General features: G+C 40.1%; 1 protein-coding gene across 1 annotated transcript in view; it reads left to right on the top strand.

Moving 5' to 3' along the window:
• The window catches only part of RGS7BP (regulator of G protein signaling 7 binding protein), a 110,857-nt gene extending 95,411 nt beyond the window's left edge, over window positions 1-15,446 (top strand). Inside the window, exons 5-6 of the mRNA XM_007973809.3 lie at window positions 1,793-1,863; window positions 12,250-15,446. Of these exons, the coding sequence (XP_007972000.1) occupies window positions 1,793-1,863; window positions 12,250-12,341 (163 nt within the window). The 3' untranslated portion in view covers window positions 12,342-15,446. The remainder of the gene's footprint in view (window positions 1-1,792; window positions 1,864-12,249) is intronic.
• The last annotated feature ends 235 nt before the right edge of the window (window positions 15,447-15,681 follow it).

Genomic DNA, 15,681 nt, shown 5'->3' with positions numbered 1-15,681 from the left:
TACATGAAAACAGACTGTGCCTTGCACTTGTGGAGACGGGGCCCTGCTTCCTTTCTCCTGCCCTCCTCTCTCACTTGATCAGCATGCAGACCACAGACACTTCCTCACACCTCACACCCATGGGAGTGGATTTGGAATGTTTTTACAGGCATATTTCTGCAGATCCTCAAGGCTGCTTTCCTTTCCTTTTCCAATCAATTATTACTGAGACTTGAGTTCCTCTTCACATATCAGTCAATACTTGAAAAGGAGCTCCCATGAGGTCTTCAGAATTACCCTAAGAAAATGGTCCTCAAACCATGCTCAACAGAACAGGGGTGTTTTGTGAAGTGGACTGAGAGGTTTCATACCTAAAATTAAATGGTGACTGTCTTTCCTCAGATAACAGAAGAAAAATAAGTGGATAGAATTTCTTCAACTTTAGGATGATCTTTCCCCACAAAACTTTCCTAAACCCATGGTGCCTACCAGTGCTTGCCTATCCTCAGTTCATTAAAAGATACATCTGCTTTTTGTACCAAATTATGTTCCTGGCTATTTTAAATGAAAGCTGCCACTATGTCCTGGGGTTTCAAGAGCACTTTCTCCAATGCACAACCACCTAGAAGTGTATAGGGACCATTGTCCCAAGGGTTTCAAAAGATCAGTTTTCCCCTACCTTAGACTAGAAGCCACCTAAGATGGCTTCCTGCTTTACAGTTCTGGGGTTTTATGACCATGTATGCTCTGAGATGAGGGAAGATATTTGATGCGTGCAGTGGCATTGCATGCTGTGCGCTGAAGTCAGGAAGTGTGGAAGGATGGTCCGTGCTAGAGGAAGGCCCAGCTGCCCCCAGGTGGGGCTGTTTTCCCTCTTGTTCCTATACTGTGCCCCTTTCTGTTTCATCCATTGTAAGGAGCTCTTCTCTGGAAGTTTTAGAATTTGTTACTCTCTCATTATTCCAAGTCAATATAATAAGTGTTAGCCTTGGTGAATGCTTAATACCTAAGTTATACTGAATTCCAATCATGATAACAAGGGACTATTAAAACCAAGCAGAAGATGGAATTGGAGGCCATTGTCTTCAGTGAAACAACTTAGAAAACCAAATAGCGCATGTTCTCACTTATAAGTGGGAGCTAAATGGTGGGTACACATGGACATGGGGTGTGGAATGATAGACCTCAGAGACTCAGAAGGGTGGGAAGGTGTAGGGGATGAGAAAATACTCAGTGGGTAAAATGTACATTATTGGGGTGATGGATGCCCTGAAAGCATAGACTTCACCACTGTGCAATATGTCAAAGTAACAAAACTACACCTGTACTCCTTCAATTTATACAAATTTTAACAAACGAGCAAATAACAGCAAGTGAACGTATGCAGCCACTATAGTCCTCTGACCATAAAGTCTTGATAGCACCATCACCCAGCCTCAAGTTTGCTCTGGGTAACCCTGTTGCTCCACTTGTACATCCTTGGCCTCTCTGTAAATCTAAAGCGCTGTTCTCGTGACCAATGGCTCTTCTCTGATCTTAGCCAGGTTCGACTGGAGGCAGAGATGAGGGCTTCTGCAGGAGAATGCCCTGTAGAAATGTTTGGCAGAGTAGCTCTCATTTTTTCCTGAGCCAACCTATCTCAGATTTTTTTTCTTGTAAAAGCAAAATAAATTCAATATTTGCCTACTGGAAACTAGAGCTAGTGCAATTAGACACAGACTCTCATCCTTCAGTTGTCTCATAGAACAGATTGTTTGAGATTTCGTTCTGAAAATTTACAGCTGATTATTCTGTCTTTTTATCAATTTTGCAGAGACATGCGAGAAATGAAAAACCTTTTAAGCAAACTCAGGGAAACGATGCCTTTACCATTGAAAAATCAAGGTGAGTCTTGTCACTTCTCTTTGAGGCAGAGGATGTTTTTAATGGGATAACCTTGGGAATTGTTTCTTGGAAATTAAAGCATATATCTCACACAAACAGTAGAAGGCATTGAGCATTCATTTGTCTTTCCTCAAGAAGATACCAAAATGACACTAGAGACTCTCTGGTGAACACAGCATGCTTTGAGGGGGCCCGAGATACATTCTGACCTTAAAACAAACTCCTCCTCCACTGGCCCTGTTACTCGCTGTGGAAAGCACCATGCCAGGCACAGCAAGAGACTTAAGAACACCTTCAAAGGAAGATCTCTGCCATTCACTTGCGTAATTATCTTTAAAAAGTAATCCAAAAAATTAACATATATTGAGAACTTACAGCATGCCACTATTCAAAATACTTTGCATGTATTAACCATATTCACTTATTTAATTCTAAACAACTTTGAGGGAAATGCTATTAGTGTTTCCCAATTTAGTAGAAACTGGCACACAGAGACGTTAGCTAACTTGGCCAAGGTCACACAGACTGTAAATAGGAAAACTGGGATGTGAATCCAGGCAATCTGTCTCCAGGTCTATCCTATGGGAGTATATGCCCTAACGCAGAAATGAGAGGGAGATGTTCACTAGAATGCGGGAAAGTCCTCTGCATGCCTTTTAAACTATTGTATCCTCAGTATCTGGAGCCTGGGACATAGTAGAATAACACCTGTCACAATCGATGTTGGTTAAATCTGCACCTACCTTTGCAGCCCCAGAGACTGACAGTGTGTACAAAGGACCAATAATAAGGGCTTACATTAAGTATACATGGCTGGAGCAGCCATAGTTAAAGTATCAACTTCAGAGGGTTGTACACAGAAGTGGAGAAAGGCTTCTAGGAGGCAAGAAAGAAACTCCTCTTGTTTTCACTGAGCAAAGCCTGATGGGAGGGAAGACAGGGTGCCACTTGCCTTGAAGCGAGGAGGAGGAGGAGGAGGAGGATTTGGCAGTGGAGCTGGAGGCTCCTCTTGGCTCCAGGAGCAGCTCCGCAGAAGGTGGAGGGGTGGAAGTGAGAACACCAGATGAAGAGGCTGAAGAGTAGCGTGGCCTGAGCTGCACAGGGGCGGAGGTCAGAAAATAAGAAGCAGGGGCTCCAGCACATCAGATAACTCGGAACAGCCCCTGAAGGGCCTGCTCGCCAAGGCCAACTGGCTTGAGCCACAGGTGTAGTGTTTTGAGAAAGTAGAAAACATGCTGTAGTGATGAGAGACTGCTCTGACCACTACATGGAAGATTGTTGCCAGAAATAAGCACAGTGTTTAGAACAAGGGCTTTGAATTAAGGATAGCCTTGGGTTCAAATGCTGGCTCTGCCACCTACCAGCTTTGCACCCTGGGAACAAATTGTTTAACTTCTGCAAATGTATTTCCTTAGCCTTGCAAAGGGGATAATAGTATCACCTACTTTAGAAGTCTGTTGTGGGGATTAATTGAAGCAATGTGTCGTATGCCTACTACCAAACTTAGAGAGCAAACACTTGACAAACACTTTGTTATTATTATTATTGTTGTCACTGTTAATATTATTTACAAGCTGGTCAACCCAGCTTTGCTCAAGAGAACCCCAAATCACCGTCAAATAGAGGAATCTCTGCTACCACTCACTCTGCAACAGACCATGTGTAGTGTACATGTGAGGCTGGTCTTGAGCCTGCAATTCAAAACATTGGCCCCAGGACTTTAGATCCGCAGCTCATGTCTGAAGCTGTCCTCAGTGTCTTAACAGGTTTGGCAAGCCTCCTTCATCAGTAGCACCCTGACGCCTCGCCCTCCCTCACATTCAACTTTCCAAGAGGATGGCTGCCCAGGGACCCCCAGTCTGAATTTCATGGGTGCCATGTAACCTGTATTTTAAATCACATCATCCTAAACATTCCCTCCCCATTTAGTGATCATTCATCCAGCAGTTTTTGACTGTGTGTTAATAGAAAGACAGAAATTTTGTTTTATTTAGTCATTTATAATCATAAAGAATATCATATAAATATTTTATGTGACTTTGTATCATCTTTATACACAAAAAATAATTAATTTTAATTGCATTTTTAAAAGTAATAATAATAATCAAAGGTTGATACTGTCAGTGAAAACATGAGTGAAAAGGGAATAGTCATCAAAATAAATTATACTCAGGACTTGAACCTTGGATCTATCTGGGGAACAGAAAGGAAAAAGCTAGAAAGGAGATACAAGGACTTATTCAGAAGGAGGTGGTGCAGTAGGATTTTAATAATCAAAAATAACTAATGTAAAGGATTGTGAGAAATTTGAGTTTCTTCACTGAGAGAAGAAATGGGAATCCTTAGCATGAAACAATACATCTCTGTTCCCTCTGTGTTTAACATGACCTCACAGCCTACTGAGCTGACCAGTGGGGAAGGGGACTGTGTCTGAACTGGAGGATCCAGAGGGGACCTGAAGAGTCTCTCTGGGAACATTTTGACGGATGCATGTGGCACCATTTTAATGAACAAATCATATAGATTCTTCTTGCTACCTAGACTGAGATAGACCATAGAGGCTTCCCCAATTCCTTTCTGGAATTCTTTTCAGGTGGTTTATTTATTATACAGGTCTAATACGTACAGGAAATGGTGCAGGGTAAAATGTGGAAAAAAGTATTCCAGTTCTTTTCTGTAGGACCTTATTGTCAAAACATGATTCTAACGGGATGAAAACCATTATAGAAAGCCATCTGTTTTCTTTCTGCCTTCTTATTTCCTTTCTCTTTTCTTTCCATTTACATGGGTCTTTAAATCAGAAAAAAAAAGGGAAAAGATACCACTCCTGGTCCCCATCTTTCCTATCTCAACCCCTGACCACATGAAAATGCTGCTGACTGAGTCCACTATTCTCTAGGCTCTAACTCAGCCCTCAACTCCAAAACTGTTCCATGTTTATTTCAGCATTTAAAGATTTAATCATATCTTCTCCCCCTTTCTACTACAGTCAAAACTCGGCTCCACAACAGTTTACTTTAAATCAACTTTCAGTGGAGAAGAAAGGAAGGTGGCCAAGGGCAGGAATTTTAATGGTTAGTGATTATGCCTTCATTTTTAGACAGCCTTTTCTTTCCCATCCATCCAGTTTCAGACTGGAGGCAAAGAGATGCACAAAAGAAGAGCAAGCCACCCTTGCACTGCTGAGTTCCACCGTGGGCTGCAGACAAGGGCCAGGTCTCCTGGCTCTCAGCCCGCTGTTCTTTCCACTGCTTCAGCGCCCCTCCTGTCCTACATTCTAGGTCACTGGCAGTGCTGTAGGGAGCTTCATTAATTATGATAGTCTCGCTGTGTCAAATGGATTACAAATGGAACCACCTGTGGGGAGCCTGCAAGGTTACTGACAGAGGCTAAAAGGAGATTGGAAAGTGAAGGACAAGCATCTTCTAAATGCATGCTGTTATCAAACAAAACAAATCAGCAGAAATAAATTAAGCCTGAAAGACAGTTTCACCTTTTCCAAAATTCTGATTTAGTGAATGCTGTGGGAGGTGTCGGTATGTTCATTCTTGCATAGAATTCGGTCGTTGATGCCATGCACGAGAATCAGTCTGGAAGTAGGTAAGTCAGGAATTGACCTGGGCTAGAATGAGTCCCCTCCTGTGAACAAGACTACTCCAGACTAACGTGGGCCTAGAGATAGTTCTCCCAAACTCATGGCATCCTCCTCCAATCAGGACCCCCACATCCAGAACTGAACCTGGCTGTGTGAGGCAGAAGAGTCCTCAGATATCTGGCTGAAGAACACTGGGCAGTTATGCCACCATCTAGCATAGAGACGACCTTTTAGGTCCTTCCCCCAAGGGCCTCATGAAGACTTTCTATGTTTCTAGCTGCTGTCTGAAAGTTATTCTGGGCAGTTTTACCAGTAGCCCCATATCCTTTGCAATTTCTGCAATCTCTTGTCCAAGATTCAGTGTGACATAAGCAAACCAATCTGATCTCTTAATGCATTACTCTATTATGTTGAGCTATGTCTACTCACTATCTACTGAAGGAAGAACAGACCCCTCACCCCAGCAGCCTTTGTCCCCATCGTCATCCAACATATAATGGTCACCAATGATGTGTCAAATTCTGTGCTAGGTGCTGAGGATGTCTCTCCTCCACTAAAACCTGTCCCTTTCAACAGGGAAAAATTGGATGGGAATCACCTAGGAAACTTTTCGAAATGCCATATGCCTCCTCTCGCACAGATTCTGGTAGAGCCTTCAGGGATAGGCTGAAAACAACTATTACATATGCAGACAGACAGACAGACAGACACACACACACACACACACAATTGGAAAGACACAGAAATTAGTGCTCACAATATAATAATGCTGTAACAGTTAGACATGGGTTGTTACAAGGTATATTAGATTCTCACCTAGCCCAGGCTTGAATTCAAAACGGGGGATTATTAGGGATTGCTTTTTAGAAGGTGTCTGTGCTGAGAATTTTTAGGATGAGTAGCACTTAGCCAAAGAAATAGAAAAAACATAGTCTAGGCTGAAGATTCTGGATGTGTGAAGGCATATGGGGAGATGAAAGAGGAGGGGATTTTGATAACTACAAGGACTTAAGTAGTTGGGAAAGTCTCTAGACAAGAGGCTTAAGAGAGAGACAAGAGAGAGACAAGAGCTGTATCATTAAGGCCCCTTAGGCCATGTTAAGAGGTTTGGGAGCCACTGGAAGGATTCCATGAGGAGGCAGGTGCGGTCATCCAGGTGAGAAATGCTTAAGATCTCACCTAAAGTCAGGGGGTTGAAAAGGAGGACAGGGACAATTGGATGTGGTGCATAAGGAGAAGCAGAATCAAGGAAGAAACCCAAATTCAGACTTGGAAAATGAAGTAAATGACGATGTTGGTCACCAAGTTAGAGAGAGCAGAGGAGCAGTAGTAAAGGCAGAGAACAACAACTTTTGGACATGGAGGGAACCTTCTGGAGCAGTGCTCAGTGAGACATGTGATCTGAGAGGACTGAAACACAGATTTGAGCATCATCAGCGTAGTGGGAATTGAAGCCCTACCAATAGTGTGCACAGACAAGAGTCCTGGAATACCAAAAGGGAAGGTTTGAGAGGAAACAAGATCAGTCTACAAAGGGGACTGAGATGAAAATTACAAGAGCATGATTAAATAAATCAAAGAAGGTTACAAAGAAGGAATGGCCAGTGGTGAAGCTAAATATGAATTGGAAGTGTCCACAGGATTTAACGACAAGGTGGTCACTTGTGGTGTTGGCAAAAGCAGCTTTCTTGGAATTTTGGGCATGGAAGCCTGGCTAAGGAGGAGGGGAAGTGAATGGCAGACGATGAGCTGGGGCAGCCAGGGAAAATTCATTAAGACTTTATTACAGAGAGGTGGGAAGATGGGATTGGATGCAGATGATGTGCCAAGAGCTGCAGCAATCGTTTATAGAAGCAATGGGAATGTGAAGGAATGCAGAAGCATGGAGCAGTCAGAAAAGACTGCAGGAAAAAAAAAAATGTTTAAGCTAATCTTTGAAGGAGGGCTTGCCAATTGTCTAAGGAGGGAGGACTTTTCTGAAACGAGAGGTGGAAAGTGCAAAGGCAGCAGGCAAAAGAAAGTACAAGCATCGCTAGGGAATTCTAAGTAGCTCTGTTTTGGACTGTCTCCTCCTTTATAAGCCCTTCATTCCAGCCAGACTGAACTGTCCACTCTCTTTTACGGCATTTTTCACAAAGCCTCATTGTTACTCAAGGAAAGGTTCTTGAGGCCAGGGACTATCTTTCTATTAGGACCCATCTTGGCATTATCCTCAGTACCCAATGTAGAGCCTTGGACTTAGCAGGCTTTCTGTTAATCCAGTGGTTCTCAAAGTGTGCTCTTATGAACAGCAGCGATATCTGGGAACTTGTAAGAAATGCTGATTCTCTGGCCCCATCCCAGAGCTACTGACTGAGAAACTCTGGAGTTGGGGTCAGCAATGTGTGCTTTAACAAGCCCTAAGATGATGCTGATGCAGCTAATGTTTGAGAACCACTGGCTTAGCTGAGGGTCTCTCTCTTTTTTCCCCTGGAATAGAAATTTGTAACTGCAATGTAGTAGAAGCATTTCTCATCACCTATATAAGAAATCTTTTATTAGCAAAATAAATTTGAGCAATAGAGAAGTGGTTTGGGAGAATTGCAGCGTCCCTGGCTTCAGCAGCATTCAAGAACTAAACATTGAGGCTGGGCATGGTGGCTCATTCCTATAATCCCAGCACTTTGGGAGGCTGAAGTGAGAGTATTGCTTGAGGCCAAGAGTTTGAGACCAGTCTGGGCAACATAATGAAACCCTGTCTCTTTATAAATAAAATTTTTTAATAAATCTAAAATAATTAAACATTGAATGACTGAGGTTTGAACTTAATGGTGGCCAAATTTCCTACTCTCCCTCTTTTTTTTTTTTTTTTTCCACTTTCTCCTATGCTTTACTTACTCTGCTTCCCTTTCCACCTTTCATTATCACATTTAAAACTGTCTTAGGTTATAGTTTTCTGAGAGTGAGTACTTTGGAGAAAAAATGTTATAAAACTCTTAATGATAAGCCACATCTAAATAAAAATTTGCAATAAAAATCAAAAACTTTTCCAACAAGTTCAAGTGCATTATTCCAGAAAATTTAGAATGACTGGGGAAACATTCCCTTTTGCTTACATTCTTGCAGCCTTTCTGTTTATTCAGTGATTCTGAAAGGGTGGTTTTAGGACTAGCAGCAATGTCTGGGAACTTGTAAGAAATGCTGATTCTCTGGCCCCACCCCAGAGCTACTGAGAGAGGCCTTCAGAGACAGGATTTCAATCAATGTGGAGAGACACATTTCCTTGGAGCTGAATTCACTTCAAACCATCCCAGGAATACTTACTGCTTCGTAAATTTCAGCATTTACTGCAGGTGTCAGCTCCCCATGGTGTAGAAAGCTGCTCTGAATTTCTGCCAATAATTTTTTAGCTTTTCTGTTACCTCAGCCTTAGGTGATGGTCAGACAAGCGCTAAGCAAGGCAAAGGTCTCACAAATGTGCAGCAAAGATGACCCAAATCAGCAGTTGTCCTTAATAGGCAGCCTCCCCTTTGCTTAATGTCTGAGCACTTTCTCATCAATCCTAACAATTTATTCCCTTGTGAGAGATATATAGTACACATACATATATATGTATATGTGTGCATGTATGTGTACATAATATGTGTATATATGCCATATATATGTATATCTGGAGATAGATAGATAGATAGATAGATAGATAGAAGGCTGAGTGAGAAGAATTTCAATAGCACAAAAGGCTGTGCTATTGAAAGGTTTTGGGTTTTTTTAATCCACTCTAGTGAATGCATCACAGATGTTAAGTATCAATCTTGATACAAATTTCATAATATCTGTGTATAATATCTACTTGCTTTTAATATATACAAAAACAAGACAGTGGAACTAAGTATATGACCAGAGCATACACGTACACATTTTCCTTTGTAAATACAACATTGTGGTAGACATTTCCTCATGTAAGAGGAGCAAAACACATCAGAGTTGCATACTATAACGTATAAAGACCATTTCAGTCCCTCCCCAAATCAGGTAAGTATTTGGGGAAAGGGAAGGAGATACCAGAATTTAGAAAACAGATCTTCCAACTCTTAAATAAACAGCACTATGAAGATCTTTCTTTCCCATAAATATCTTCATACTTTTGGTGACTCTGTTTTAGGGAAGCATTGAATTCCAGGTGAATTTGAGTTTCAGAAAGTGTAGTCAGAGTCCAAAGAGATACTGAAAGGTAAAATTCTTTACCCCTCAGAATTTGCTATATCTTTGCCATATCCAACTAGGTTAAGTACCTTGATCAATTCATGGTTAAAGAAGTAAGAGTCCTAAAAATGACAAGAAAATTAGTTATTTCTTTCTGCTCCAAACATTTCATGGTTTATCTCTGAGATGTTCTCCTGAAAACTGAGGCTAATATTTAGTATCTAACATTGTTTTCAGTTTCTTAACTATTTGGGAGCAAGTTAACTTTAAAAGAAAGATATCCTCTTTTTAACTCTCATAATGTTGACATCCAGATTACAGTAAATTATTTTTCACTATGGAAAGGACAATTTAGTCCTGTTTTTCTCCATGTTAACAGAATATGAGCTTTAAGAGAGGATTTTAATCTCTGAAGACTGGGAGGGTGGACTGTGTTTGATTCATTTGATATGCCCAGCGGGGGCGCCTGTTTTCTTCTCTGGCTTGGACTTGCTACTCTAGCTCTATCTAAATATATAACATAGTGCAACATTCCAAGGAACACTGTCAACCTTTGTGGGTGATACTAATTTACAAATAAGTGTGACACATTAGAGCCTTTGGGAAGGGGAGGAGAAGCCCAGGCACTCAGATGACACTTTATGTAAGAGGACTGGAAAGCCAGGATCTATTTTTGCTCTCAACAGTTTCCTGAGCATTGTAAACCAAAAAGTATCTGAGACAAGTCTCAGTCAATTTAGAAATTTAATTTGCCAAGAAATAGTACATGCCTACGACACAGCCTCAAGAGATCCTCAGAACATATGCCCAAGGTGGTCAGCCTACAACTTGGTTTTATAGGTTTAGGAAGACATAAGACATTAATTGATACACATAAGATGGATATCAGTTTGGTCTGGAAAAGCAGGACAACTGGAAGCAGGGCTTCTAGGTCATAGGCAGATTCAAAGATTTTCTGATTGGCAGTTGCTTGAGTTATTATCTGAAGACCTGGAATCAATAGAAAGAAATGTCTGGGTTATTATGATAGGGGGTTGTGGAGACCAAGGTTTTATCATGTAGATGAAGCCTCCAGGTAGCAGGTTTCAGTGAAAATAGATTATAAATGTTTCTTATCAGAATGAAAGAGTCTGTTCTATCAGTCTTAAGATCTCTGTGTTGATGTTAACTCTAGTTAGCTTTGTCTGAATTCCAAATGGGAGGATGATATAATGAAGAATGTTCAACTGCCTCTTCCCAACATGGCCTGAACTAGTTTTTCAAGTTAACTTTGGAATGCAGTTGGCTGAGAGGAGGGGTCCATTCAGGTGGTTGTGGGGCTTACAATTTTATTTGGGTTTACAGCATCTAGGTTCAGTAATCAAGAAAAACAAGCCCTCTTCTATGAATCAGTTCAATTCAGGTGGGGCACATTTTTCACTTTAGCTATCTCTTCATCTAACTTCTGCTTCTGTGCCCTTTGCCAAGCTTCCATCCCCTTTAAGGTTAGGACGGGGAAAGGAGGGAACTCCTTAGCCCCACTCTGGAAGGAAAGTGCAAATAGTCTTGGCAGAGCTTGGGTACATATCAGTCACCAACGCCAATCAACCATTTTGTTGTTCTTAGCTCCAGTCTGACCATGTCCTAGCACTGCCCCAGTTGGAAAATTCTAGATTATCCCCTCGTAGTCCTTTGCCTCTGGGACCCACATTGGCCAGTTCTGCTTCAACAGGGTATTTCTACCCACCTTCTCTTTTGGTTTGCACTTTTTTAAAAAACGCAACTCTTTAAACCAGATTAGGTTTACTGGTTTATTTCTTCCTCTACTTGTCATCATCCTAAAAATTTCAAACCAAAACTTATTAATTCAACAGCTGGCAGTCTTCTCTGAATGCCCTTGTGTACAGAAATCTACAGAAAGTGCTGAGAAAAGACTCAATAGGAAATAGTTGAAACATGAAAAGACATGAAGTCGATGAATGAAGGCGTGATAATGATCCAATGGAAAGGAAAATAGTTAATAATAGCTATTTTAACTAAATGCTTCCTCTACGCTAGACAGTAAGCTACTCATCATAGCTAAATCTTTTTCATAGATTATTTCATGTAATCCTCACCTGGGCTAAGTTTTATTAAACTCTATTTTACAGACAGCTTAGCAAGCTTCAGTTACATGTTCAAAGTCACAGAACTGGCAAATAGCCGAGGCAGGTTTAGAAAAGAAGTCAATCTTACTTGTAAGCATGGGTTCTTTCAAATAAGGTATATACATTTCCCAACTGAAAGATTGCCTCTAAGTAGTTTCAATTCAATTTTAAGCAGTGGTTCTCAGCCTTGAACTATTTTGCCTCCCCCACACCAAGGAACATTTGGTCATAGCTGGGGATATTTTTGGTTGTCACAAATTGTCACACAGTGCTACTGGCATCTGATGAATTGAGGGATGCTGCTAACCACCCCACAGTGCTCAGGACAGTACCCCACAACCAAGAATTACCTGGTCCAAAATGCCAACAGTGCTGAAGTTGAGAAATCCTGATTAGGAGGATGATGGATTTTTAAAGCCACTTCCTAAAAAGCAGGTTGTTGTGTCTACACCTCATTCATGTGCACATTATGTCCCATCACAGATGACAGCAGCCTTCTGAATCTAACTCCCTACCCCCTGGTGAGAAGACGGAAGAGAAGGTTCTTTGGGCTGTGTTGTCTCGTCTCAAGCTAGGTGGCTCCTCCTGGAAACCCACTGAGAACATCTGAAAAAAAATCACAAAACCTGAGGACCTCCAGACAGCGGAACCACACAGTTACCGGTTTTTGACTATGTTTTCTATGCTTCCTTATTACTTTTATCTGCCTCCCCTTGCCCTTTTAAATGATTTTACACTTGAAAGCAGCTGCCGTCGAGAAAAAAAAGAACAGATTCAAAAAGCAAGCTGTTTTTAAAAGGAAATTTTAAAGCTGACATTGTGCATGTCTGCTCCAAACCATGCCATGACAGATGCAAGAATTATGATTTTTAAATTATTTAAAGATTTTTTTAAATGTATTATACAGAGAAAAAATATTTCACATATAATAGTATATCTATAACTCTTGCTGATCTCATGTTAAAATTTATCGTATATGAAAGAAGTCTTTAAACTTAGAAATCTATTTAAAGCTGAAAACTGTGTTCAAAAATCCAATCTATCAATATCATTAGAAATAATATTATAAGCAAACATATACCACCTCACCTATTGCTTTCTCGGCACTCATTTACATTTAGTCTTCCATTCTGTCGGCATTTAAGAGCTTCAACATAAAAGTATCTTAATTTATAATGCAACAAAAACCACATACGAAAAGTACTAAAATTTTGTAAATACACAATAATCCTAATACCTTCGTACAAATGCATATGGGCAACTAATTTCTTTTTGATCCAATGATGTCTTTTTTAGCTTCTTGGAGAATGAAGTAATTCAGTTAGGAAATGGTGTAGTAACATATACAATTACCCTCAAATGTAAAATCAAATATTATTACATTTTGTTCTAATTGAAATCTGAAGCATGGTGTCTGCACATCAGCATAGTGTTAAATCTTATAGGGCATGCTGGAATTAGCTCAGATCATAAAAATATTTAACATTTTACATTGTTAATAAAGTTTTTTAGTTAAGCTAAGCTTGTCTCATTTTAGATGACTATGCACATAAGACTTTTCCAATGTGTAGTTGGTGTCTTGTCTTACGCTTAGACTCTTGAAAGCAGGACACATTAAGCAATACTATATTTTAGAAAGGAGGAAGCCACATGCTTTGTTTTTCTGCTCACAGCTTTGTTGTGATCTTCCTTCACTAAACTTGTAACATGGTACAAATTTTGTTATACCGTCCCCTGTTCTTCCTTTGGCCCATTTCCCAGACAGAATTTCCCATGGGCTGAGAGATCAAGTCTTTGCATTTCTTTTCTTGTTTTCCATAGTCTGAAAAACCTTCAAGTCAGACAGGAGGCACCAGTGTCTAGTACAATAGAAGGATGAGCTAGATGCCGATAAGTGGTTTATTAAAGACACATCTTTAATCCCAACCCTGTTCTTTCCCAATACTTATGTGCACAGGCGTTTATATGTATACCAATATTTTTACTTAAAAACTAAATATATTAAGGCCTTTTGCTTTAGTGAAGATGAAGAGAGGTACAGATGAACTACTGTAATAATTACTGTATTAGGTTGAATTATATGAAATTTCCTATATTTGACTGTTTTGACCTACAAAATGGCAATTTCATATAGTTCACCCTAATATCCAATGTGGAAATTATACTTGGAATTGTCTCCTAGCTCTTTTGATTGAAAGTGAAAGAATTAAAGGGTTGGAAGAGAACGTTATACAGGTCTCTATTTAGAACATACCAGCTGGTTTTTGGCCTTATTCTTTGAATCTAGAGTCATGTTCCAATGAACCAGTAATTAATGCATGGTTATAGGTATACCTGGCTTCAAAAAAGAAGTAGCCACGGACAGCTATACGAGAAAATCACAATTTTCTGAATCAAATATTTGTAAAACAATTCGGCTATTTAAAGACTCTTAGGGTGAATACTCCCTGGGAAAACAAGCAACCCAGACTTACCTGGTCTGCAAACCTTGATTTAAGCTTAATATCCCTTCCTGAATGTAATTCATTTTCACCCCCTAAGGTCATTTCACTTAAGATCCATTGTTTTTGAAATGTTGAAGTAGCCCAGTTTGGCAGCTCTCAGCACCTGCCTATCCCCTCTCCTATACTTCAACTATATTGAACTCTAGCTTCAGTCTAGTTCCTAGTAATCCATGCAAAGTTATTAACTGATAAGCCCAATCTTGTTGTTCAGCACGTTCTTCTAAATGCCTGACCTGAATAACTTCTGCTTGGTTAACTTGTGTTCATTCTCGCCTTAGTCTCAGTGCGAAAGTAACACTTACCTTCTGTGCAATTGTCCTTTGTACAACTGAAGACTGTTAATAAATTCAGGTCTCACCTCCATGTCTAAAAAGACTGTAGTAGCTATTCATGGAGATGGGAATTTGTCTAATTACCTAGCCAGACTTTGCATATTTAAGGTAATATATTTAACTACAGTATATTTTATTCATAGTGCCTGTTTTCCAGCCTTTGATCAGTTTTGTAGTTCCCACAGATAAACTCCAAGATCTAAAGACCCTCTTTCAGTAACATATCCTAAAATTAAGTTTAGTGCTCAAAATCCTGGTAACCTACACTGGCCCATGGTTACAGTAGTTAATTCACTGTCTCCCATTAGATAGGCCAGTGCATCCCTTATGAGCTGCCCCACTCTCCTCTCACCTACCAAAGGATTTTCTCAGGTGTGGTTCCAAGCGATAAAGTTCTACTGTCTTGGCTTCCTGCTGGTAATTTGCTTTCAGATTAGCAATAACACTGAGCCGATCTTTAGGGTTAAGAAGAGAACATTGAACGCATTTTGTCGCACATACTCACATGCTTGAAACAGAAAAGGATGTAAACTTTTGTGGCATACATTCACCCATTTTCCCACCATATCTTTAATATCCTGTGTTGATTTCTTTTTTTCAGATTACAAAGACAATACATGTTCTTTGTGGGAAATCTGAAAAATACTACCAAATAGAAAATAAAAATCACCTGAATTCCACCACCACCACATTGTTTAAAACCACATTTCTGGGTTTTAAATCAGTCAGTGGCTGGGCCCAAAGGCACTTTTGGGTAAGATAAGAAATGCCCACAAAACCAAGGTGTCACTTAAAAAAACAAAACAAAACAAAAACAGCAAAAAAAAAAAAAAAAAAAACAAAATCTGTCCACTAATGTTTTGCACGCATCTAGGAGCAGATTCACTACTAACCTCTGGTTATGCCATTATTCAGGGGTACAAAGAGTGTTTTAGAAGTAGCATAGTCCTGATGCCTCCTCTAATGAATTAAAGCTCTTGGGGGAAATTCTAAAATTGCCAGACCATTTTGTTTCTCTGCGCTTCTACGAAACCAGTTGGGATACTGAGTGTTTGGCAATACTGCCACCTACTGAAAGC

Source organism: Chlorocebus sabaeus, chromosome 4 (genome assembly GCF_047675955.1).
Source record: "Chlorocebus sabaeus isolate Y175 chromosome 4, mChlSab1.0.hap1, whole genome shotgun sequence".
Taxonomy (NCBI): domain Eukaryota; kingdom Metazoa; phylum Chordata; class Mammalia; order Primates; family Cercopithecidae; genus Chlorocebus; species Chlorocebus sabaeus.
The sequence above is the reverse complement of the archived record's forward strand: the minus strand, read 5'-3'. Positions and strand labels throughout refer to the sequence as shown.